The following is a 22,501-nucleotide window of genomic DNA, read 5'->3' on the forward strand; positions in this document are numbered from 1 at the left end:
CGACCAACAGAAATCAACCCTAACAGCTTAAAGATGAATTTGTAAAAACCAGAAGGAGTGTAGCCGACAGGAAGTAGAAGGCTCGACTGTTTCTTTGGAGTTGACTACAAATATTTCTCGGACCTTTCATAACGGTCACTTCCTCATTTTGTTTTTTTTTTCCTCACCACTGACTTATTCTCACACTTTTGTACGGGAAACACACGTAGATAGTTTTTACACCTTCTCTTAATCTGTCAAGTAGAATTGAACTTCCTTTTTACTCAAACTAACGATGAGCATTTATTCACAGAAGTGGCTTCAAACTGATGCAGTTTACATGAGGGTCAAAATCATTTAAAGGCAGAAAACACATTTTATTATGTGATTGAACTCAAGGTTTAGGACAGGAATGTTATTTTTAACTATCTAAACAACTCAACAACTCATGTCCATTATCATTTGATCTGCAGATTATTTTTCCTATAATACAAAGTTTTTCATTTGTCATCTCCTTTGAAAAATGTGACACGATTGTTAAAATAGTTCCGTGCAGTTCATCACCCACCAGGCAGCTCTGCAGGTCGCTGAGTTTTTGAGATCTTGACTTCGGAATAAGTGGTTTCATCTGTAGAGGGTGTGGCCACTGCAACACAAAAATATACATATATGTACATTTATGTTCTGCTGGTAAATGTGTTCATGTTTCTGTCAAACAGAAAAACACAAGGGACGAATCCTGGAGACTTCTGGAACGTTTCAGTTTTACAAAATGGAAAAACAGGGAAGTCAAGTCCACCGAGTCAAAGACTGATGAAAATGGACAATTTCCAAATGAACAACTCACTGTTTTAACATCTCAAATTAATAATAATCATAATAATAATATAAAACAATGTGTACACTCAGTATTCAGTATTATACTTTAAAACTCACCATCTGTGTTTCCCTCGCTCTTGTGAACTTAATATCAGAGTAAAAACTTCAGCTTCAGCCATTTTCCTGCTGTGGGACCATCAGTGAATATAAATTTGGAAATAAATTTAGTTTTGTCAGACACCTGCTCGAAAACTGTTCTAATCTTTCCTGTCAGACTCAAATGTGCTGAAGGCTCTAAAAGACGTGTAGTTCCTCCAGACCACATCATTAGGATATTTCACTTCCTCAAGTTTTGGTCAAAACCGATATTTGTTGTTTTCTAACAGAGACGTCCCAGACGTGAGTGATGTTATTCAGATTGAATGTTTCACAAAGGAAGTGATGAAGTTGTTTATTTCGAGTAAGTACAAATTTCCCTGTATTTTTTAATACAATTATATATATTACTCTGAAGTGTTCCCTTTGTGTATGATTAGTACTTTCACTTGTTAGTACTTGAAGTATATTTTGATGTCAAGACTTTTAATTTTGAACAATAATTTTGTGTATGATGTATATTTTATATAGAGTTTGTCCACAAATAACATAAATTTAAGCAGATTATGCTCAACAATATAAACAATGAAAACTATGGAAACATATTAAATTCACTGGAGAAAAAATAAATCTGCTCTCTTTTTATGAATTCATAAATAAATTCATAAATCATTCTACTGTTTTTATTAATTCACGAGATTATTTTCAGAATTCATGTCATTAGTTTGTCTGGTTTTTCCCCTTAAATAAGAAAGGAAGTTATCTTTAGCATTAATTATTAATATAAATAAAACAAATATTCTTATAAAATAAACAATTTCAGAATTAAGTTTACGCTTACGTAGAAAACCAATAAACTTGTTTACGTATTTAACTTTCCGGAATGACTCCTTGTTCGGATGTTGCACAATGACGCGTCCAGTGAGTTTCGTCCAATCAACGCGCGCCTCAGTTGACAGAACATCGTGACAGCCAATCAGACGCAGCATCGTCCATGCGGGGGGAGGGGTTTAACCGGTGGTAGCGGACAGGGGGCGGAGGCTCCGTCTCTTCTGACCGACTCTGCTGCGCTGTCTCCGGCTTCTCGACTCTTCACTGACCCGGTGAAAGTTCCTCCTCCGCTGCAGACATGGCTCCCAGCGCGCAGCTGAAGGAGGCGATGGCCGACATGCACGAGGGTCTGTCTGCAGGTTCTGTTGGAGAACGATCGCATGGAGAACATATTCAGTGACGTGATCTACAGCCAGTTCACCACCGAGTTCACCAAGATCCTCCAACGTCTCAGACCCTCGGTCACAGCCGCTGGTGAGTCAACGTCCAGGTCTTTATCTGTTATTTTGTGTCTCGGATCAACTCGGATCTACTCAGAGATCCTGTTTGTTCTCCCCGGCAGGTTACGTCCAGTTGGGGGCGTACCCCCCCATCGTCCTCCTCAACACCCTGCTCTTCTTCTGCTGCGAGGACTTTGGCTTCACCACGGTGGAGCAGCACCGCCAGCTGTCCTTCACCCAGCTCACCTGCTGCACCAGAACCAACCTGAACCACACCCGGACCACTTCCCTGCGCTTCTACCGCCCATATCCACGACTGAAGCTCCGCCAGGTGCCAACACGACTGTGAAGATACAACAGTGATGAAGAAGATTACATCTTATTACCTCCTCTTATGTTTGCTTTGTCATGTTTATCTGACACAGACGGAGTTCCCGCTACAAACCGTCATAAAGATAACGTGGAGAATTCCCTGGAGATGATGGAGAATGTTAGGATTTTAATAACATAATTAGACACTATAGCCCCGAAAAGGATCGATTTTACGCGCACCATGTTTGTACCTTAACAGAAAGAATTAATGTGTGTGTGTCTGTGAAGATGGCAATGAAACTGAACTCTAAACAAATGCAGTATGTCAGACAGGGGTGGGGGCAGGGGCAGTTTGGGCTGAATATGTGGGAGAATGTGTGGCCTTCACATAGACTGTTAGTAGCCGTTGCTGGCTGGTTTTAATCTTGAAGTTGGTTGTTGTGTGTGTGTGTGCGTCACATCGCAGTTCAGTTCTGCACCTGTCTGATAATGCCTGTTTGAGAAGACTGTACATCTGTGGCATACAATACACTGTACTTTAACTTGTTCTCATACCTAACTTACTATATTACAGCCTAAACTCCATTAGCTTTATTCAAACATCACACATACATGAATGCACTGTTTTCTTAAGAAACTTTGACATACCCTTAGAAAGAATTCAAGCAGCTGCCACTAGGGTCTGAAGGACAGATAGGAAAGGCGTTGTTTTGTCTAGAAAATGCGCATGCCATACTGAAGACTCACAAGGCTTCAGCCGGATAAAGGCTTGTTTCAAAACACCAAACCAAACACTGTCAGAATGTGAAGATTTGCCCAGCTACTATCTAAGGAGGGATGAAACTGGGAGCAGCTCCTCATCATTGGCGGATTCCAGTGCCTAGAGGCTGGGACCAGCCTGTGCACTAGCCACGGTGACTCCCCCTCGTTATTGACCAATGAAGTTCTACCTACTATTATAAATATTGCACCCGCCGTCCGTTCGGGGCGACTCTAGACTTCCCCGGCGGTATTAGACGGCCTGGGGCTGTACGTTGAGTGCCCATAGCTATGTTGTAGCTTTTCATTGCTTCTAAATAAATACTTTTGAACCAAGACCGACTCTTCTCTCTACCTAAGGATAAAAGAACACGACAAAATTTGGTGACCCCGACGTGATCCTGTAGAGAACTTTTGAACAGAAAGACCGGAGACCCAAAAGTCGAGGCCGCTCCGATCGATTCTCCACATACTCACAAGGCGCCAAACTAAAAGGTAAGCAGAAACCTGTTAAAACAAATTCTGCATTAGTTATATAGGCATTGATATAGATTGTGAGTGTGCGGAGAGGAGAAAGGAGGTAAAATAATAAAGTTATGTGTTTTATAGAAGCAATGAAAGGCTATGTGAAATAAACAGAGGTCTGGGACCCTGTGAAAGGTCTGGGACCTTGTGAGGGGTCTGGGACCCTATCTTGGCGCAGAAGAAACAAGATAAAAAGCGAGGTCTAGGACCTGTGCGGGACGGGCGCCACACTTAAAAATCGGTGACGCACGAACCCTTAAAACTAATTCAGATTGGAGAAAAGACGATTCATGCAATAGATTGCATCCGTGCAACCTAATCTGGGATTAGGGTGTGTTCCTGGAGGAAGGGGCTACCGGCACTGACGAGTGAGGAGCTTAACTAGCCAGACACACCGTTGCTTGAATCGGGCACAAATTAAAAAGACGCCGAGGCCATAACATGTTTCGAGGACTGACAGATAAAAAGACTGACTAGAATAAAAAGACTGACAGAGACCAAAAAACTGACAATATAAAAAATATAAGATTTAAGAGGTCTGAATGTGTGGGTATTTACTAAATACTAAACAATAGTGTTTTGGAGATTGATTAAGAACTTAAGGTAACTAATACTTGTGGGTAATGGAACTGATCTGAGTAGTCCTAATATGAACTTCATGTAAAGGAACTATGGTGACACAGCACTAAGTCTGATACAAGTGTGAATGAAAGTGTGTGTGTGGAAAACGAGAGAGAACCAAATTAGGAGGAGATAACAAGAGGAAGGTCACCCGGCTGACAGAGACAGAATAAATAAGGAAATAAGAAAAATAGAGCGAGGTCGCCATCTGGTGGCGGATAAAAGAAAGTACAACTAGCGGTGTACGCCTGCCATCTGGGGGCTGATAAAGGGTATTACAGCTAGGGATAAAACAAGGACGCCACCTGGGGGAGACCAAAGGACATTACAGCTCGGGTTACAACTGGTTTGACATCATTGGATTGGCTTGTGTTTTTTGTTTTAATTTTTAATTTTAAATTTTTTCCACTAAGAGACAAATGACGACAGGAACTTTTTACAGTTAGAGATACACACCCCTGACATACCAACACGACCAACCCTGACCCACACAGATACACACATTACAGCAACATGTCACAGCACTAGCATGTCACAACACCTCACTCGTCGTGGGTTGAAGCACTGCCCTTGGCGCTCATGTCAATAAGAAGTTCATCCAATGGTGTCACCCATCTATCCCCACATGAGCTTCTCACAGGACGGCCCATGCCAGGGCCTCCTCGAGACCCTGGTTATGGACCCGGGTTGGATGTACGTCAGGAGAAATTGACTGACTACATGAAAGCCTTAACTAATCTTACTGAAGTTCTGTCTGCACAGGTCCAGGCGGCTGCTGGATGTTCTGACGAGACCCCCACGGAGACTCCTGTTCCAGTAAGACCGGGTGATTGGGTAAGGGTCAAAGTTCACAAGAGAAAGTGGCCCGACCCTAGGTGGACAGGACCTTGGGAGGTAACAGAGTGTACCTCACATGCGATCCGAGTAAAAGGAAAAACAGGAGCAATTTGGCACCACCTCACACATTGTGTACCCGCTGACCCACCTTCTCGGTCTTTACGAGAAGTAGCCACTGATTTGGCCGACTCCTCCTCAAAATCTTAAAGTAATACGTTGACCACAAAATTAGGGTCTATCTGTATGTCTTGTCTTGATTATTTCCAAATATAAGCTTGTATACTCTACTTTAAACTCAGCTACGCACCTCTGAGTTCCATATGAGCAAAGAGAAACACGCAGATAATGTAAATGACGATGGAGATAGCAGGACTTCACCTCTGTGGGTGAGGCCATCAATGTTTGTTTTTTCCTACCTGAGACAAATCCCTACTGCTTTCCATGATTTCGGTTACAAGTGTAATTTCTAGTAATCAGACAGTGAATTCTTATAATTCTAATAAATGTGTTTCCGTTGCTTTAACTCCATAGATAATTAAGACATTCTAAATGATTTACAGGACTGTTGACTTTTTTTGTGACGAATTCTATATAATACTTTGTAATTAATTCAAATATTGAATTCCCAGTTTAACTTTATGTTTGAGCACATCTTTTGTTTAATCAATTTTAGTGCTCCTATTTGATAAGATTATTAAACTGTTCTTATCCCAAGGTTGCGAAGGTAAAAAGTTCAGTTAGTAATTGTCCCAATAATTTTGTAATTGTACAATATGAATGTTTTGTACTTTAACAATTCAATTAGAGAAGCAGTTTACTGAGCTGGTAACATATATCCTGTGTCAAATGTTTTTATGTATTCAAGAGCAATTTTCGTTAATGGGACTAGAGAGTCCATCTTATCTGGTATTTTAGTTGGAGTTGTTTATTTTATTTATTTATTTTTTATTTTATTTTATTTTTTATTGTTTTATTAGATGTTTGTTTTATTTGTTTTGTTTATGTTTTATTCAAACAAGGATATTTTAATATTTCAAAATTCTAATTCAAATGTCAGACTGAATAATGTTCATTGCTGTTTGAAAAGGTGAACTTGCATGATTATGTTATAATATAATTTTTCCTAAAAGGTTTTAGAGTTATGACAATATATAATCCAACAAGATTTGCTATCGACACCAACCAAAATATTTTTTTATAGTGCACAAAATTAGAGGGTTCCTTGCACTGTTACACATATCCAAGCAAAATTGGTGCTGTGAAATGATATATCCTTAACTGAATAGAGGTCAATTTGGGTGAAGAAGCAATTTCCAAACAGAAATTCTTTATTTATTTAATTTTCTTTATTTTTAGAATTGGAAGATAAAGACTACTTAAGAATTTTACTTGAGATTTTCACCCTTAGATATAATATGTGCTGACATCTTGCAAGTAAATTTTGTATCTGATGTTGTGATCATTTTATGATCGGGAGGAATGTAATGACATTTTTACCATTATACCACACTAAATATTATCTCTGCTTATGCATACTATTTCTGCTTGTGTAACTGCCAAAATGACATCAGAGCCACAAATCTGAGACTGTGCTCGTCTCCCCAACAAGACCTCGAAGAGGCCTTCAGCATGTGTCTGTGTCTTATCTCCTGGGATTTTAATATTCCCTCAGTCCACACACGTAGTTCTTAACACATAGTTCACACACACACACACACACACTCACACAGTTCAACTCTTCACACACACACACATCTCTTCATTGCATCTACAAAAGCATACGCCTGCAACTGTTTCTTTGTCATTACAAATGCAATGTGCTACCCAAGGAATGAATGTGATAAAATGGCCAATGAATGTGAACGAACAGATAAATCTGCACAGAAAAAGTTTTCTTTGTATCCTACAGTGCCTCAGTGTGTCAGAGTGGACCACGATCTCGACTGTACCCCTCTTCAGAGACCTGAAGTGGCTTCAGCCGCCTTACTCATCCACAACAGAACAGCAGACACCTGCTACAGGTGTGGAAAGAGAGGCGTAGGGAGTGTCAGAGGAACGAGGTGCAGCTGCTCAGGCAGATTTGAGGGGGGCCATTATCATTTGATCTGCAGTTTATCTTTCGTATAATACAAAGTCAGAAAATAATGAAAAGGTCTTAAGGTCATTAGTTGTGTCTTCAGAATCAACAATCAAAAAACAGAAGAAATGAAAATCGATGATGATTTTCTATTTTTTTTGTCATTTCCTTTGAAGAACGTGTGACACGATTGTTAAAATAGTTCTGTGCAGTTTATCACCCACCAGGTCGCTGAGTTTTTGAGTAATTGACTTCGGAATAAGTGGTTTCAGCTGTAGAGGGTGTGGCCACTGCAACACAAAAATATACATATATGTACATTTATGTTCTGCTGGTAAAAGTGTTCATGTTTCTGTCAAACAGAAAAACACAAGGGACGAATCCTGGAGACTTCTTGAATGTTTCAGTTTTACAAAATGGAAAAAAAGGGAAGTCAAGTCCACCGAGTCAAAGACTGATGAAAATGAACAATTTACAAATGAACAACTCACTGTTTTAACATCTAAAATTAATAATAAAAATAATAATAAAGAACAATGTGTACACTCAGTATTCAGTATTATACTTTAAAACTCACCATCTGTGTTTCCCCTCGCTCTTGTGGACTTAATATTATAAAGAACTTCAGTTTCAGCCATTTTCCTGCTGTGGGACCATCAGTGAGTATAAATTTGGAAATAAATTTAGTTTTGTCAGACACCTGCTCGAAAACTGTTCTAATCTTTCCAGTCAGACTCAAATGTGCTGAAGGCTCTAAGAAGACGTGTAGTTCCTCCAGACCACATCATTAGGATATTTCACTTCCTCAAGTTTTGTTCAAAACGGATATTTGTGGTTTTCTAACAGAGACGTCTCAGACGTGAGTGATGTTATTCAGTTTGAATGTTTCACAAAGGAAGTGATGAAGTTGTTTATTTCGAGAAAGTACAAATTTCCCACAATTTTTAAATACAATTATATACATTACTCTGAAGTGTTCCCTTTGTGCATGATTAGTACTTTCACTTGTGAGTACTTGAAGTATATTTTGATGTCAAGACTTTTAATTTTGACCAATAATTTTGTATACGATATATATTTTATAGTTTGTCCACAAATAACATAAATTTAAGCAGATTATGCTCAACAATATAAACAATGAAAACTATGGAAACATTAAATTCAGTGGAGCTAAAATAAATCTGCCCTCTTTTTCTGAATTCATAAATAAATTCATAAATTCTTCTTCTGTTTTTCATAATTCACAAGATTATTTTCAGATTTCATGTCATTAGTTTGTCTGCTTTTTACCCTCAAATAAGAAAGGAAGATCTATTTCGACCTCACTCAGACCGTCACCACGGTCTTTACCTTGAACGATGTCCTCATCTCCCTATCCTCGAGACCATATATCAACAATGTCACGTGAGTGACCTTAGGGGGCTGGGCTCGCCGCCCCTAAGGCTCCCTGGTAAGCGCGGCCGCCTCCTCTTTGCTTCACTCGCCTCATCCGAGACCGGCAGGTAAGTGATATATTTTGGGACTCCACTTTTTATCAATCCGCCACTTTTGTGCAGGCGCCTTGTGTCCCTGAGGATTGTATGTGGTTTCCCCCTTTTCTAATAGCGAGGCAGAGGGTTACACTGCATGTGTTAAACTCTGCTCTTTGTTTCAGGCAGCTTAATTCGCTGCACCTGGTACTAACTACTCTTGCTTGCAGCTTCGGGTAAGTGTTGTTTATCTCACGCGGTTTGTTTCCATACAGAGTTTTTTCTCTTACAGGAGTGAGTAGAAAGGTTTGGAAGCGTGATCACTAAATCATCTCTTCCTAAAGTCAAGTTGATTTAGATCGGGGGTTGCCCCCCCCACCCCCCACCCCGTAACTCGCTGTCCGCAGTGAGTGGGGTTTCTCCAACCCCCCCTCGTGCGTTCGCGCACAGTGAGGAGTGGAGGTGAGTTTTAAGTCAACCTTTTCACGTTTATTTGCCTTTCAAAAATAAATAAATAAACAGTATTTGAGGCCAGGTAGTTTCCCCTTTTCACCTCTGTGCGCAGCAGGTGGGATTGTTTACCTGTGTTCCCTGTATAAAATGCAGTTGGTTCTTAGTTATCACCTTTTGTTAGGTGCTAATTTTGTTTCCCTTAAGCCCTGTTTGCAGTGGCTGGACTTTTGTTCTCTCTCCACCCCCCCTTTTTTTTTCTGCCATTGCAGGAATACAGTGGGCATTTTCAGGTGAATTACATTTATTTCCCCCCTTCCTTTGTTTTATGTGATAGTGGCCGGCTGTGATCAGCCTGTTTATTAGATCCCCTTTATCAGCTATCCGTGGCTGCTGGGCGCTATTGTTTATCTATTTGTTTATTTATTCTTAATTCACAAAAGTGACACAGAAATGTCCTCACATTTGTGCCGTTATTGCCGGGGTATCATGGATCCCTGTGATGGCCACCGTGAATGCCCTACTTGTTTGGGCATGGCACATTTGATGGATGATATTGAGAACCCCTGTGTGGCAGCAGTGGAACTGCCTGTGGAGGAGCGTGTTAAAAGAGCCAGATGGGTGGAGCAATCTGTTCGTGCTGGGGCCGTGCAGCCTCTACCAGCCCAACTAAATGAAAGGGGACACACCTCAAGGAAAGCCCCCCGAAAACGTAGGCATGAGCACACCCCTGTCGCAGGCGGGACTCAGGCAAGAAACAGGCTCCCAAATCTTCACAGAACCCAGCTGGTCAGCAGGATGCCACTCAGCTGCAAATCCTAGCTGCCATACGTGGTCTGTCAGAGAGGTTGGGTAGAGTTGAGGCCCAGTACCCGGCCACAACAGCTATGGCATCGGGGCATGGGCACTCAAAGGAATCCTCCCCGGCCAGGTTACCCTCCTATCAGGAGGAGAATGTGGTTCACCCTGACATTCTCTCTCTCTATGCTCAAAATTCCCTTTTTGAAGGTAATGAGCAGTCTGATGGTGCTGCTGGGCTAGAGCAGCCTAAATCCACACAATTTGAGGGGGCGTCCAACCTCAGCAACATGGGTGACAGTGAGGCTTTACCCATGGACGTCATCTCAAAGGTTTCAAGTGCAGCAAAAATTGTGGGGCTCAATGTTCCAACTGAGGCTCCTGCTCCAGTGGATGGTATTTGGGCCGGCATCACTCAGTCCCCGCAATCAGTTACTGTACCTGTGGCTGGTGACTATTTGCACATGCTCAGAAAAGCATGGAACATCCCTAGTGGTGCACCTCAGTTCAATGCAGGTTGCCAGAGACTGGCTAAGATACAGTATGCTCCTGAAACAGGAATGGGGGATATGCCTCCAGTTGAGATGGCAGCCTTAACATCTCTGGGTCCAGAGCGGGTAACCGCCAATCCACGCTGTCCACTGAAAGAGTGTGATAAGTCGGACCGACTGGTGTGTCAGACTTATAATGCAGCCACACGAGCAGCCTGTTCGGGCAATGCACTCGACATTTTATTGGCAGCTCTTAGGAGAACAGCCAACCCAGAGGACCAGGACACCATGAACCTGATAGGCTCTGCCCTTGTCACTCATTCCCAACTTACAAGGGACATTGGTGCAGCTATGTCATCTGCCATGATGTCACGGAGGCTCATGGCAGGCGACAGGCTACAGGATTCACAGCCTCTGTTGACTCCAACCAGCCTTCACAACGTCGACGTGGGTCCCATCCCCATTTTTTGGCTAGAGGTGCACCCCAGTGGAAGCGCCCCCCCAGAGGTTCAGGACCTCAGGGCGGTACTGCCTAGGGGTGGGGGGACACCCGCCGAATTTCATTCTCAGCTATGCCTGGGCAGCTGGGAAGAAACTGTGTCAGACCCATGGGTGCTTGCTACAGTATCAAAGGGGTACAGAATTCAGTTTCGGCGGCAGCCCCTTACTCCAGGCTCCGCATGACAATGGTCAGGGACCCAGTCCAGGCTCAAATCCTGACACAGGAAATTTTAACCCTTCTGCAGAAGGATGCAATTATGAAAGTAGATCCAGACGAACAGCTCACTGGCTTCTACTCCACGTATTTCCTCGTGCCAAAAAAAGATGGCGGAATACTTCTTGGACCTAAGGCGATGAAACGCCTTCATAAAGGTACTTCCTTTCAAGATGCTGACCACGGGTCAGATCTTAGAATCTATCGAAAAAGGGGAGGGGTTCACCTCGATAGACCTGGAAGACACGTACTTCCATGTGCCCATCTGTCCAAACCACAGACCCTTTCTTCGGTTTGCATTCCAGGGGCAAGCCTATCAGTTCAAGGTCCTGCCATTTGGCCTTTCCCTCTCACCACGGGTGTTCACCAGAGTGGTTGGGGCTGCCTTGTCTCCTCTCCAGATGTCAGGAATAAAAATCCTACCCTACCTGGACGACTGACTGATTTGTGCTCCATCTCTTGGCCAAGTTGTAGAGGATACCCAGAGGGTGATCTTGCATGTACGGTCCTTGGGTTTCAAGGTAAATGTGACAAAAAGCAACCTCGAGCCAAGGCAGCAGGTGACTTTTTTGGGACTTTGTTTGAATTCCCTTACGATGTCTACATCCCTCACCTCTCAGAGGGTGAGGAGGATTCTAACCTTCCTGGAACGATTCCGTCTCGGCAGGCAGCTAGAATTTATCAACTTTCAGAGGATGCTGGGGATGATTTCAGCCGCAGCAGCTGTTGTTGGCAGCTGCTCATGGCCCGGCCAATGCAGAGGTGGCTGAATGCCTTCAAGCTCGACCCGAAGCTGGACAGACACGTGAACTTCGTGTGACACGTGCATGTCTCCAAGCCTTACGCCCATGGGCGGACCGGGTGCTCCTGCTCCAAGGAGTCCCCCTCGGGAACATTCCATCGAAGAGGACAGTGGTAATGACAGATGCTTCCCTCACAGGTTGGGGAGCAGTCTGGGAAGGCAGGATGGTGCGCAGTTCGTGGACACCCCCTTGGGGTGGCGAACACGTCAATGTTCTGGAGTTGAGAGCGGTTCACCTTGCTCTGAAGGCTCTCCTTTCCTCCATCCAGGGCAGGCATGTCTTGATAAGAACAGACAGTTCTTCAACTGTGTATCATATAAATCACCAGGGAGGCACAAAGTCCCTGCGTTGCCTCCAGGTGGCACAAAAACTCCTGTTTTGGGCCTTTCAGCATCTGGCTTCACTCAAAGCAATCTTTATCCCAGGGATTGTAAATCGGGCAACAGACCTCCTGTCCAGGACTGGTCCTCTCCCAGGAGAGTGGAGGCTTCATCCAGAAGTTGTATCCCTCTTATGGAGTCGGTTCGGCACGGCTCGGGCCGATCTATTCGCATCAGCAGAGACAACCCACTGCAGGATGTGGTTCTCTCTGAAAGGCCAGGGAGGTCCTCTAGGCCTAGATGCACTATCTCAAGAATGGCTGGCAGGGTTGTTGTACGCCTTTCCTCCATTCCCTCTGATTCCCCAGGTACTCAACCGGATTGCCTCGGGCCACTACGAGGTGTTGTTAATAGCCCCCAGGTGGCCAGGGAGGCATTGGTTCCCAATGCTCCTTCGCCTGGTTCACGGTCAACCATGGGCCCTGCCAGTCAGGGCAGACCTCCTCTCACAGGCAGAAGGTCAGATATGGCACCCCAGATCAGACATCCTGCAGCTTTGGGCTTGGCCCCTTCTCAGTACCTCTCTCAGGGGTTAGATGAGGCTGTCCTGAGGACCTTAGACAATGCCCGGGCTCCCTCCACTCGGGCTAACTATGGCCAAAAATGGAGTGTGTTTTCTACATGGTGTCGCAACAGACAGGAAAATCCAGCCACTTGTCCTATTGAGCTGGTTCTCCGCTTCCTTCAGTCCAATGAGACAGTGGGAGATGTTACAATTGGGGACACATCTCTAGTCTCTCAGTTCATTAAAGGAGCATACCGCCAGAACAAGCCGGGCTCCCAGGGGTCCATCGTGGGAACTCCCTTGGTATTACGGTCCCTGATGCAGTCTCCTATGAACCCATAGGGTAATCCAGCCTTAAGTCTCTGTCTCACAATGAATTGAGTGAATTGCATGCTCTGTCTGTAAGTGACGATTGTTTAAGATGGAGGGCAGGTGACTCAGGGGTGTCGCTCTGCCAAACCCCTTGTTTTTGCCTAAAGTCATAAACCCTCAGACGGTAAATCAGGTGGTTGAGATCAGTCTCTGGGGCTCACCCTCTCAGTTATTTGTCTGATTTGGTGGTAAAAAGTCGGCCACCCTGTGTCTAAACAGTGTTTGTCCCCTTGGATTGTTAACACTATCGCTGAGGCCTATTCTGGACAGAACCTACCAGTCCCAGATTCCTTGGTAGCTCATTCCACCAGGAGTGTGGCCACTTCCTGGGCTGCTTTGAAGGGGGTCCCTCTTTCAGAAATCTGTGCAGCAGCAACATGGAGTGCTCCTGCACGTTCTCTAGGTTCTACAGGATCAATGTGGCTTCCCACACCACTAGCTTCGCGGTGCTGCTCTCAGCTGCTGGGGCGAGGATGTGAGGCGGTGGAGTCCTCTGTTTTCCTCGACCCTGATGATACTAGTCATCCAAATTGAACCGTGGTGACTGATCTGAGGTCAGAAATAAATAACATAAGTTATGACTATAACTATGGATCTATGAGACCGAGGCAGTGACCGTCACCCTCTCTTGTCACTCAGAAACGGGCTGGGCGTTCAGACAAGGAGGAGGCGGGCGCTCACCGGGGAGCTTCATGGCCAGCGAGCCCAGCACCCTAAGGTCAATCACGTGACATTGTTGACATATGTGTCTAGGATATGAGGACATCATTGAGTAAAGACAGTGGTGACGGTCATCGTTCGTCTCATAGATCCATAGTTAGTCACAACTTACGTATCGTTTTCATTTATAATTAATAAAAACAAAAAAATTCTTATAAAATAAACAATTTCAGAATTAAGTTTACGCCAGAAAACCAATACGTGTGTTTACGTATTTAACTTTCCAGAATGACTCCTTGTTCGGATGGTGCACAATCGCGCGCAGTGAGTTTCGTCCAATCAACACGCGCCTCAGTTGACAGAACATCGTGACAGCCAATCAGACGCTGCATCGCATGCGGGGAGGGTTTACTGCCATGCTGCTCGACCCTCACAGTCCGAGAGCTGCAGGACAGAAGGTCGCAGAGCTTAACAGAGAACAAACGACACGACGTTCACATGTTTTGGTCTAGTTGTTAAAGACATTCTTTCTGATGGAAACTGTAAAGAAGAGACATCTTCATCAAGACTTCCGGTTCTGGCGCAATTCACTTCTCTCCAGTCGCTGCACATTCATGTTTTATTTCTTGTTTCCTTTCAGTCGGTTGAATGTCAACACTTTCAGTTGTGACCTGAGATCTGCGTCATTTTATTTGGAATAAAGAAGAAAGTTTTGAAAAGTTATGTTTGATTTTCCTTCCCATCTCTCCGGATAGAGAAAGACTTGGATCTCTGCCTCACCCATAGCGAAACGATATTTCTTCATTCATATTTTAAGGCAAAACTATTGAGTGTAAATAAAACTGACTCCAGGTCTGGAAAGAGAAGCCAATGCAGAAGTGCCTGAAGCTTGTATTCTCTCAATCGACCAGCAGAGGGCGACTCCACTGGTTGTTTCTATAGAAGTCTATGAGAAAATGACTCAAAATAACTTCTCACATTAATAAATGTCAGTAAACATTTTTCTTTCCAGGAGGTTGAGATGTTCTCAATCTCTAGTTTCTCACACAAACACTCAGAATAGACTCAACAGGAAAGAAGGAGATATTATATATAATATTTATTATTCATAGATTTTATATGAGGGAGGAGTAGACGTCAATTTAAAATAACAAGGAAACTGAAGAACATATGAGACTCTAGATATTATTCAAAGTTGTTTATGTCTGGAGAAGATCTTCATTAATAAAGCATCATGCCTCAGTTTGTGAAAGTGGCTGAGGACTCGAGCTCAATCTGATCCAACTGGATTTCAGGGACATGCTTTTTCTGGTTTCTCACAAACACTTTTTTGAGGTGAATTGCAGGATTCATCGCTCCAGATCTTCAGGTCCTTGGCTCCGTTTTTCACCCCCATCCTCACACAGTCCTCTCCATCATAATTCTTCCATCTCCAGTTGTCTGGCTCGTTGAGAAGCCAAAACGTCCGACTGGGAAACACAGAACCGGATCCATGAAAACCTTCATACTGACGTCGATGACAAAAAGTGTTTCTCAATAACAAACCTTGTATCCAGTCGTGTGTTGTCCACCCAAAGCCATTCACCCTCGTTCTCTGAGTCTGTCAGTCCGATCCAGAACTTGTCCTCAGCAGTTTCCATTTTTTCACTCAGTCTAGACTCCAGGAATTCCTGAAGAGCAGAAGGTGATTTATCTGTGACGATGTGATAAAATATGAGAACATCGACCTGCAGCAGTGTTTTATACCTGCTCCTCTCTGTTGTTTATCACAACCAGGTCTCCTCTCATTGATGTGCATTCTGTTCTACTCTGATCCCAGGTTAAAGTAAACAAGGAGAAGAAGTAGCACTTTCCTCCATGTGGCTCCCAGCCGTCCTCGCACCTCGGACATGCTTCATCTTTGGAGAGATAACAGCAAAGGAAATCACTGGTTACTTTAGATCTTTAAGCTGCAGTGACTTTGATGTGAAGAGTTTTGAAAGACTGTTTGAGAGGGTGGCGGTACACTGCCCTTGAGCAAGGCAGCTATTCTGCAACTGCAGTTACAGTCAATAGCTGTGTCTTAATACAGGGGCAGTGACTACGCTGTCCCATATCAGAGGCTCCTTCAAATGGGGCCGCAAATACATGCGTCTAATCCCAGAAACAAAAGATCCAACGGGTGGATCCTTCCTGTCCCAACCTATCCCAGAATTCATTACACTTAGGTGACAAACCCTTTTCAAAAGGTTGATGTGCCGGCAGGCGTTGAGACGTACGATGCTTCTCGTTATCACACTTTAATTTAACTGAACATCTAATGGGACAAATGTAAAAATAAACCAAGGGGCATAAACACTTTCTCATCTTGTCTAAGTTCAGTTGTGTTGCTAGGTAACAGCAGTAAGGGCAGACACGAGCATGGAAATCCTTTGTAGACGAGAACGTCTCCTTTCTGTTCATGACCCGAGAAATGTGAAGAAACTACTTTAAGAAAAAGTGACCTTGCTGCGGATGAAACCTTAAAACCTTCAGAAACAAAATGAAGAAGTTTACCTGTGAGATGTTTTGCCTCACATTCCTCTTGAAGCTTCTTGATTTGAGTAATTTCATAAACTGATTAGAAAAAGACAATCTCATCAGTAAAGGTTAAAGCTTCATTTGATAAACGAGTCAGTTCTTGATGACGAGCAGGAGAATCATTAACTTGAAATGTTGTTAAATTCCATTTGTTGATTTTACTTCTACACAAACAAACATCTAAATGAAAAAATTACAATTTTAAGAAGTGTTTGGACAGATTTTATGACTCATTCTGAAAAATGTACTTTTAGGAATCAAACTCACGGGTTACACCAAGAGCTGTGACGGCAGCTGCCAGGAGAACACTGAGGACCAGCAGGGCCACTCGCTCCGATGTGACCCCTGATCGCCTGTTTGATGCTGCAGGTTGTTTGGAGCCTGTTCAACAGCAGAAGAGAAAGACGATGGAGATAAATGTCTAATATTCATAATCATCTTTAAAGATGAAGTCCCACTTTCATGTCTTTTGTTTTTACAGTCGACCAACGACCAACAGAAATCAACCCTAACAGCTTAAAGATGAATTTGTAAAAACCAGAAGGAGTGTAGCCGACAGGAAGTAGAAGGCTCGACTGTTTCTTTGGAGTTGACTATAAATATTTCTCGGACCTTTCATCACAGTCACTTCCTCATTTTTTTTTTTTCACACCACTGACTTATTCTCACACTTTTGTCCAGGAAACACACGCAGATAGTTTTACACTTTCTCTTAATCTTTTAAATAGAATTGAACTTCATTTTTACTCGAACTAACAATGACCATTTATTCACAGAAGTGGCTTCAAACTGATGCAGTTTACATGAGGGTCAAAATCATTTAAAGGCAGAAAACACATTTTATTATGTGATTGAACTCAAGGTTTAGGACAGGAAAGTTATTTTTACTTTAGTATACACAACAATATGGCTGCAACTAACTCATGTCCATTATCATTTGATCTGCAGATTATTTTTTTAATACAAAGATTTTTCATTTGTCATTTCCTTTGAAAAACATGTGACACGATTGTTAAGATAGTTCCTTAAGTTCATCACCCACCAGGTCGCTGAGTTTTGAGAGTTAACGTTGGAATAAGTGGTTTCATCTGTAGAGGGTGTGGCCACTGCAACACAAAAATATACATATATGTACATTTATGTTCTGCTGGTAAAAGTGTTCATGTTTCTGTCAAACAGAAAAACACAAGGGACGAATCCTGGAGACTTCTGGAACGTTTCAGTTTTACAAAATGGAAAAACAGGGAAGTCAAGTCCACCGAGTCAAAGACTGATGAAAATGAACAATTTACAAATGAACAACTCACTGTTTTAACATCTAAAATTAATAATAATAATAATAATAATAATAATAAAGAACAATGTGTACACTCAGTATTCAGTATTATACTTTAAAACTCACCATCTGTGTTTCCTCTCGCTCTTGTGGACTTAATATTATAAAGAACTTCAGCTTCAGCCATTTTCCTGCTGTGGGACCATCAGTGAGTATAAATTTGGAAATAAATTTAGTTTTGTCTGACACCTGCTCGAAAACTGTTCTAATCTTTCCTGTCAGACTCAAATGTGCTGAAGGCTCTAAGAAGACGTGTAGTTCCTCCAGACCAGATCATTAGGATATTTCACTTCCTCAAGTTTTGTTCAAAACGGATATTTGTGGTTTTCTAACAGAGACGTCTCCGACGTGAGTGATGTTATTCAGTTTGAATGTTTCACAAAGGAAGTGATGAAGTTGTTTATTTCGAGTAAGTACAAATTTCCCACAATTTTTAAATACAATTATATACATTACTCTGAAGTGTTCCCTTTGTGCATGATTAGTACTTTCACTTTTAGTATTTGAAGAATATTTTGATGTCAAGACTTTTAATTTTGACCAATAATTTTGTATACGATATATATTTTATAGTTTGTCCACAAATAACATAAATTTAAGCAGATTATGCTCAACAATATAAACAATGAAAACTATGGAAACATTAAATTCACTGGAGCTAAAATAAATCTGCTCTCTTTTTCTGAATTCATAAATAAATTCATGTAGGGGCCCTTCCAGTGGGGAGCCAGCTTCTCCGCTGTCTCCGGCTTGTCGACTCTTCACTGACCCGGTGAAAGTTCCTCCTCCGCTGCAGACATGTCTCACAGCTCTTCCAGAACGGGACACAGTTTGGCGAGGCTCTCTTGGGCCGGTGTTACTACCCACCAGCGGCTCTTCAGCCCCGCAGCCTCCATCGGGTGACCCCTTGTCCTGTAGCGAGGGAGCATGAAGAGGAGAAGCCGGGGGACTACACGCAGAACCCACCGGCAGTGGTAGAGTGTAAGCCTTGAGTCTGTCATAATGAACCACCCGCTCCTGTCCAGGATTGAAAAGACAGTCAATGCGATAGGTCAGTCCACTTTCTCCATTAGAGTCCATCACAGCCAGTACCTTGTAGGGGCCCTTCCAGTGGGGAGCCAGCTTCACACGGTCCTCCGTAGGATTGTGCAGCCAGATCTCCTACTGCATATGGCCGATGACGAACAGTCACATCATAATAAAGTTTCTGTGTCTCATGAGCACTGATACTAAACTGCCTGGCACTGCCGAAAGCAGTTTCCAGCCTCCCCACCAGAGAGGCTACGAAGTCAGTGTGCGACAAAGACACTAACACATCCACCGGGACACGGGCTTCCCGCCCATGAGTCAGGTAGTAAGGCGTGTAACCCGTACTGGCATGCACTGAGGTGTTGTAGGCAAATGCAACATGTTGTAGATAGTCGTCCCACTCACCTCCACAGGCCAGCAATGATCTAGCTAACTGGTCAATGAGTGTCCGATTAAAGCGTTCCACCATCCCATCTGATTTTGGATTATATGGCGTGGTGCGCGTTTTCTTAATCCTCAGAAGCTGACAGTCTCTGAACAATTTCCCCCTCGAATTGCCGACCCTGGTCACTGTGAATTATCTCCGGAACACCATGAACCAACACATAACCCTCAAACAAACACTTTGCGACTGAATGAGCGGTTTGATTAGGAAGATCATACAGATTCACAAACATGGTAAAGTAGTCCTCAACAACCAAAACATATCGGTTACCCTTAGACGTCACTGGTAGTTCCAGAATGTCCATCGCCACTCTCTGGAATGGTTGAGTAGCTTGGGACCCCCCCATCAGCGCCCGATGTTTAGGGACAGGGGCCCTGCGGGTCTGACAGGGGACGCACTGCTCACACCACTGCCTAACATCTTTAAACATACAGGGCCAGTAACACGACTGCCTCGCTCGTTCCCACACCCGCTCTGCAGAAAAATGTGCTGATGCAGGGCCTCCATGAAGGTGCTGCAGTACATCCGGGATAAACGAGGAGGGCACAACCACCTGATACTGAGTGTCCCCTGTGAGAGAGGAATTCACTGACCAACAGAGCACACCATTCACCACATAAAGACGAGGATATTCAGTCCATAGTTTACGAAGCCACCGAGAGCTCCCTCTCATCTGCCACCGCGGAGGTCGAGACCCTGTCACCTCAATCCAGTCCAACACTACACTAATGTCGGGATCATCCTTTTGCCGCAGCTTAATCTCAGTCTCATCCTGGGAAAGTGAATGAATAAAGGAAAAGTTATCTGACTCACAGTCCATGTCCTCATGCTGCCCCCTTGTGGAGGAACTAGGGATCTGGGGGTTTTGCAACAGTGACTCAGACTGTGAACTGCCTATCCTGGAATCACTCAACTCCCTGTCAGAGTCCACGACATTCACTTGGCCAGATGTGTCCCTCATGGTGTTCCTCATTGTGTCAGGCTCAGGATCCGGAGGGTTAGGGTTAGGTAACCCTAACCCACAATATTTTCTGTTTCTCATGTGGCCCCATGGAAAAAATAATTGCCCACCCCTGTGATAGAGCATCCGCATTAGTATGCCGTTTTCCATCCTTGTGCTGTATGGCCCAGTTGAAAGGATCCAGCTCCAGTATCCATCTTGCTCTTTTCCCTGTGGGGTCATGATCAATTGACATGCCTCGGAGGCCCAACAGGGGCTTATGATCCGTTATGATAGTGAAGGCAGCCGATCCAATGTAGTGTCTGAACTGCCGTACGGCCCAAACTACAGCCCACAGCTCCTTGTCAAAAGTGGACCAGCGTCTTTCGGTAGCAGTGAGCGACTGACTGGCATACACTACCACTCTCTCCAATCCATCCCTGTCCTGTGCCAATATGGCCCCCACAGCGTCCATGGAGGCATCCGTATACACTTTAAAGGGGCAGTTGAAATCAGGCATGGTGACCACCGGAGCAGATGAGAGCACCCCTTTAAGATACACAAAGGCTGCATCACACTCCGCTGTCCATTGGAAAGGTGTGTCTTTACATGTGAGGCGGTGCAACGGAGCCGCACGCTGGGCAAAGTCCCTGACAAAGCGTCTATAGTAAGAGCAAAGGCCCACAAATGCCCTCACTTCAGTTGGAGTCTGTGGATTAGGCCATGTTCTTACCTTGTCTGTGTTTCGTGGGTCTGGCTGCAGGCCACGGCAAGACACAACATGCCCCAGGAACACCACATGATCTTGAGCCAGATGACATTTCTTAGAATTCAACCTAAGACCCGCCGCCTGGATCCTGGAGAAAACTTCCCGCAGGCTGGAGAGATGTTCCTCAAAGGTGGAGCTGTATATCAGCACATCATCGAGATACACCATACACATCTGCCATGGGAGCCCTCGAAGCACGAGCTCCATCATGCGCTGAAATGTTGCAGGCGAGTTGGTGAGACCCATCGGCATCGAACGCCACTGGTAGAGGCCCCTTTTTCCCTGTCATCTTCAGCGACCTCAACTTGCCAGTAGCCATTAGAAAAGTCCAACGTGCTAAACCACACGGAGCCTGCTAATGCATCCATTGTGTCATCCACCCTGGGAAGGGGGTGGCAGTCTCTCACTGTTACGCTGTTTAAGCGGCGATAGTCAATACAAAACCTCCACTCTCCATTCTTTTTCTTCACCAGAATGACAGGTGAGGCCCAGGGGCTGCAGCTCTCCTCTATCACCCCATCAGCTAACAGAGCCGACACCTGCCTATCTATCTCCTCCCTCTTGTCTGGTGAGGTGCGATATGCGCGCTGTCGCAGGAGTGGATGATCACCGGTTTTAAAGGGGACATAGCATGCAAATTCCACTTTGTTAGTGCTTCAACAGGTTAATGTGGGTATCTGGCATGTCTACCAACCCAAAAACTCTGGGGAAAAAACACTCGCGCGTTTTGTTATAGTTCCTCTAAGTCAGAAACGTCATGCTTGAGCGACTCGATTGCGCTTCCTGGGTATTGTTTCGTAACAAGGAACTGGAAGTCTCCCTACATGGTCTTGGCCCACCCCACCCCCCGTCCCCCCACACTCGTTACTTCCGGGTTTACACCAGAGGCAGCGAGGCTGCGAGGCAGCGCAGCGCCGTTCCCAAGCACGCAGCTGGGCTGTTCACACGGGACGAGCATTTCTCCGCTGGTCAGCTCGCGATTCACTCACATGTGGCATTTGTCTGGATCGTTGGGACTGGGAGGCTGCAGCAGCTGCTCGGGAGCGACCGCTCGCTCTCCCGTGCGTGAGCTGGAATTTGTGTCAGCGCCACGCAGCCGGCAGTGTGGAGGACTTCCGCAGTGTTCAGCGCTACTGTAACCCCCGAACCCCGACATTCAACGGGTACAACAACAAGCGGAGAAAGCAGAATCGCGGGTGACCTTATATATACAGTCTATGGGGCTGACCAGCGCGAGAAATGCTCGTCCCGTGTGAACAGCCAGGCGGCTGCGCGCTGGAGAACGGCGCTGCGCTGCTCGCAGCGGTCTTCCACACTGCCAGCTGTGTGGAAGACTTCCGCAGTGTTCAGCTCTACTGTATGCCGGGTTACAGTAGTTACGCCGGGTTACAGTAGTTACGCCGGGGTACACCGGACGCGGAAGCGCCGGAGCGAGGCAGCGCAGCGCCGTTCTCCAGAACGTCTCCTTTCTGTTCATGACCCGA

At 44.5% G+C, this 22,501-nt stretch overlaps 3 protein-coding genes across 6 annotated transcripts in view; 1 reads left to right on the top strand and 2 right to left on the bottom strand.

Moving 5' to 3' along the window:
• The window catches only part of LOC118103892 (hepatic lectin-like), a 207,725-nt gene that overhangs the window by 16,590 nt on the left and 168,634 nt on the right, over window positions 1–22,501 (bottom strand). Inside the window, exons 1-6 of one of the 4 annotated variants that reach the window (XM_047344115.1) lie at window positions 17,901–18,175; window positions 16,766–16,879; window positions 16,475–16,534; window positions 15,686–15,837; window positions 15,485–15,609; window positions 15,024–15,408 (exon numbers count right to left, since the gene is read on the bottom strand). The exons of 2 other annotated variants lie outside the window; for them this stretch is intronic. In XM_047344115.1, coding sequence (XP_047200071.1) covers window positions 15,231–15,408; window positions 15,485–15,609; window positions 15,686–15,837; window positions 16,475–16,534; window positions 16,766–16,879; window positions 17,901–17,961 — 690 coding nt within the window. In that variant the 5' untranslated portion in view covers window positions 17,962–18,175 and the 3' untranslated portion in view covers window positions 15,024–15,230. Of the gene's footprint in view, window positions 1–15,023; window positions 15,409–15,484; window positions 15,610–15,685; window positions 15,838–16,474; window positions 16,535–16,765; window positions 16,880–17,900; window positions 18,176–22,501 lie in introns of those variants that run through there. One more of the 4 variants, XM_047344103.1, reaches the window with a different exon arrangement.
• The window catches only part of LOC118103841 (hepatic lectin), a 228,139-nt gene that overhangs the window by 2,987 nt on the left and 202,651 nt on the right, over window positions 1–22,501 (bottom strand). The window contains 1 exon segment of the mRNA XM_047344123.1: window positions 548–625. Coding sequence (XP_047200079.1) covers window positions 548–625 — 78 coding nt within the window.
• Window positions 1,897–2,764, top strand: LOC124855008 (zinc finger MYM-type protein 3-like). The gene is made up of 3 exons (XM_047344125.1): window positions 1,897–2,199; window positions 2,288–2,496; window positions 2,591–2,764. Exons 1-3 carry the CDS (start codon window positions 2,106–2,108, stop codon window positions 2,645–2,647), a joined length of 360 nt encoding a protein of 119 aa, XP_047200081.1. The 5' UTR covers window positions 1,897–2,105; the 3' UTR covers window positions 2,648–2,764.

The sequence above is a fragment of the Hippoglossus stenolepis genome, chromosome 17, assembly GCF_022539355.2.
Source record: "Hippoglossus stenolepis isolate QCI-W04-F060 chromosome 17, HSTE1.2, whole genome shotgun sequence".
Lineage (NCBI taxonomy): Eukaryota > Metazoa > Chordata > Actinopteri > Pleuronectiformes > Pleuronectidae > Hippoglossus > Hippoglossus stenolepis.

Coding starts and splice junctions, on each gene's coding strand:
- LOC124855008 (XM_047344125.1), top strand. CDS start 2,106: ATGGAGAACATATTCAGTGACGTGATCTACAGCCAGTTCACCACCGAG. Junction 2,200..2,287: donor ACCCTCGGTCACAGCCGCTG/GTGAGTCAACGT, acceptor TCTCCCCGGCAG/GTTACGTCCAGTTGGGGGCG. Junction 2,497..2,590: donor CACGACTGAAGCTCCGCCAG/GTGCCAACACGA, acceptor TATCTGACACAG/ACGGAGTTCCCGCTACAAAC.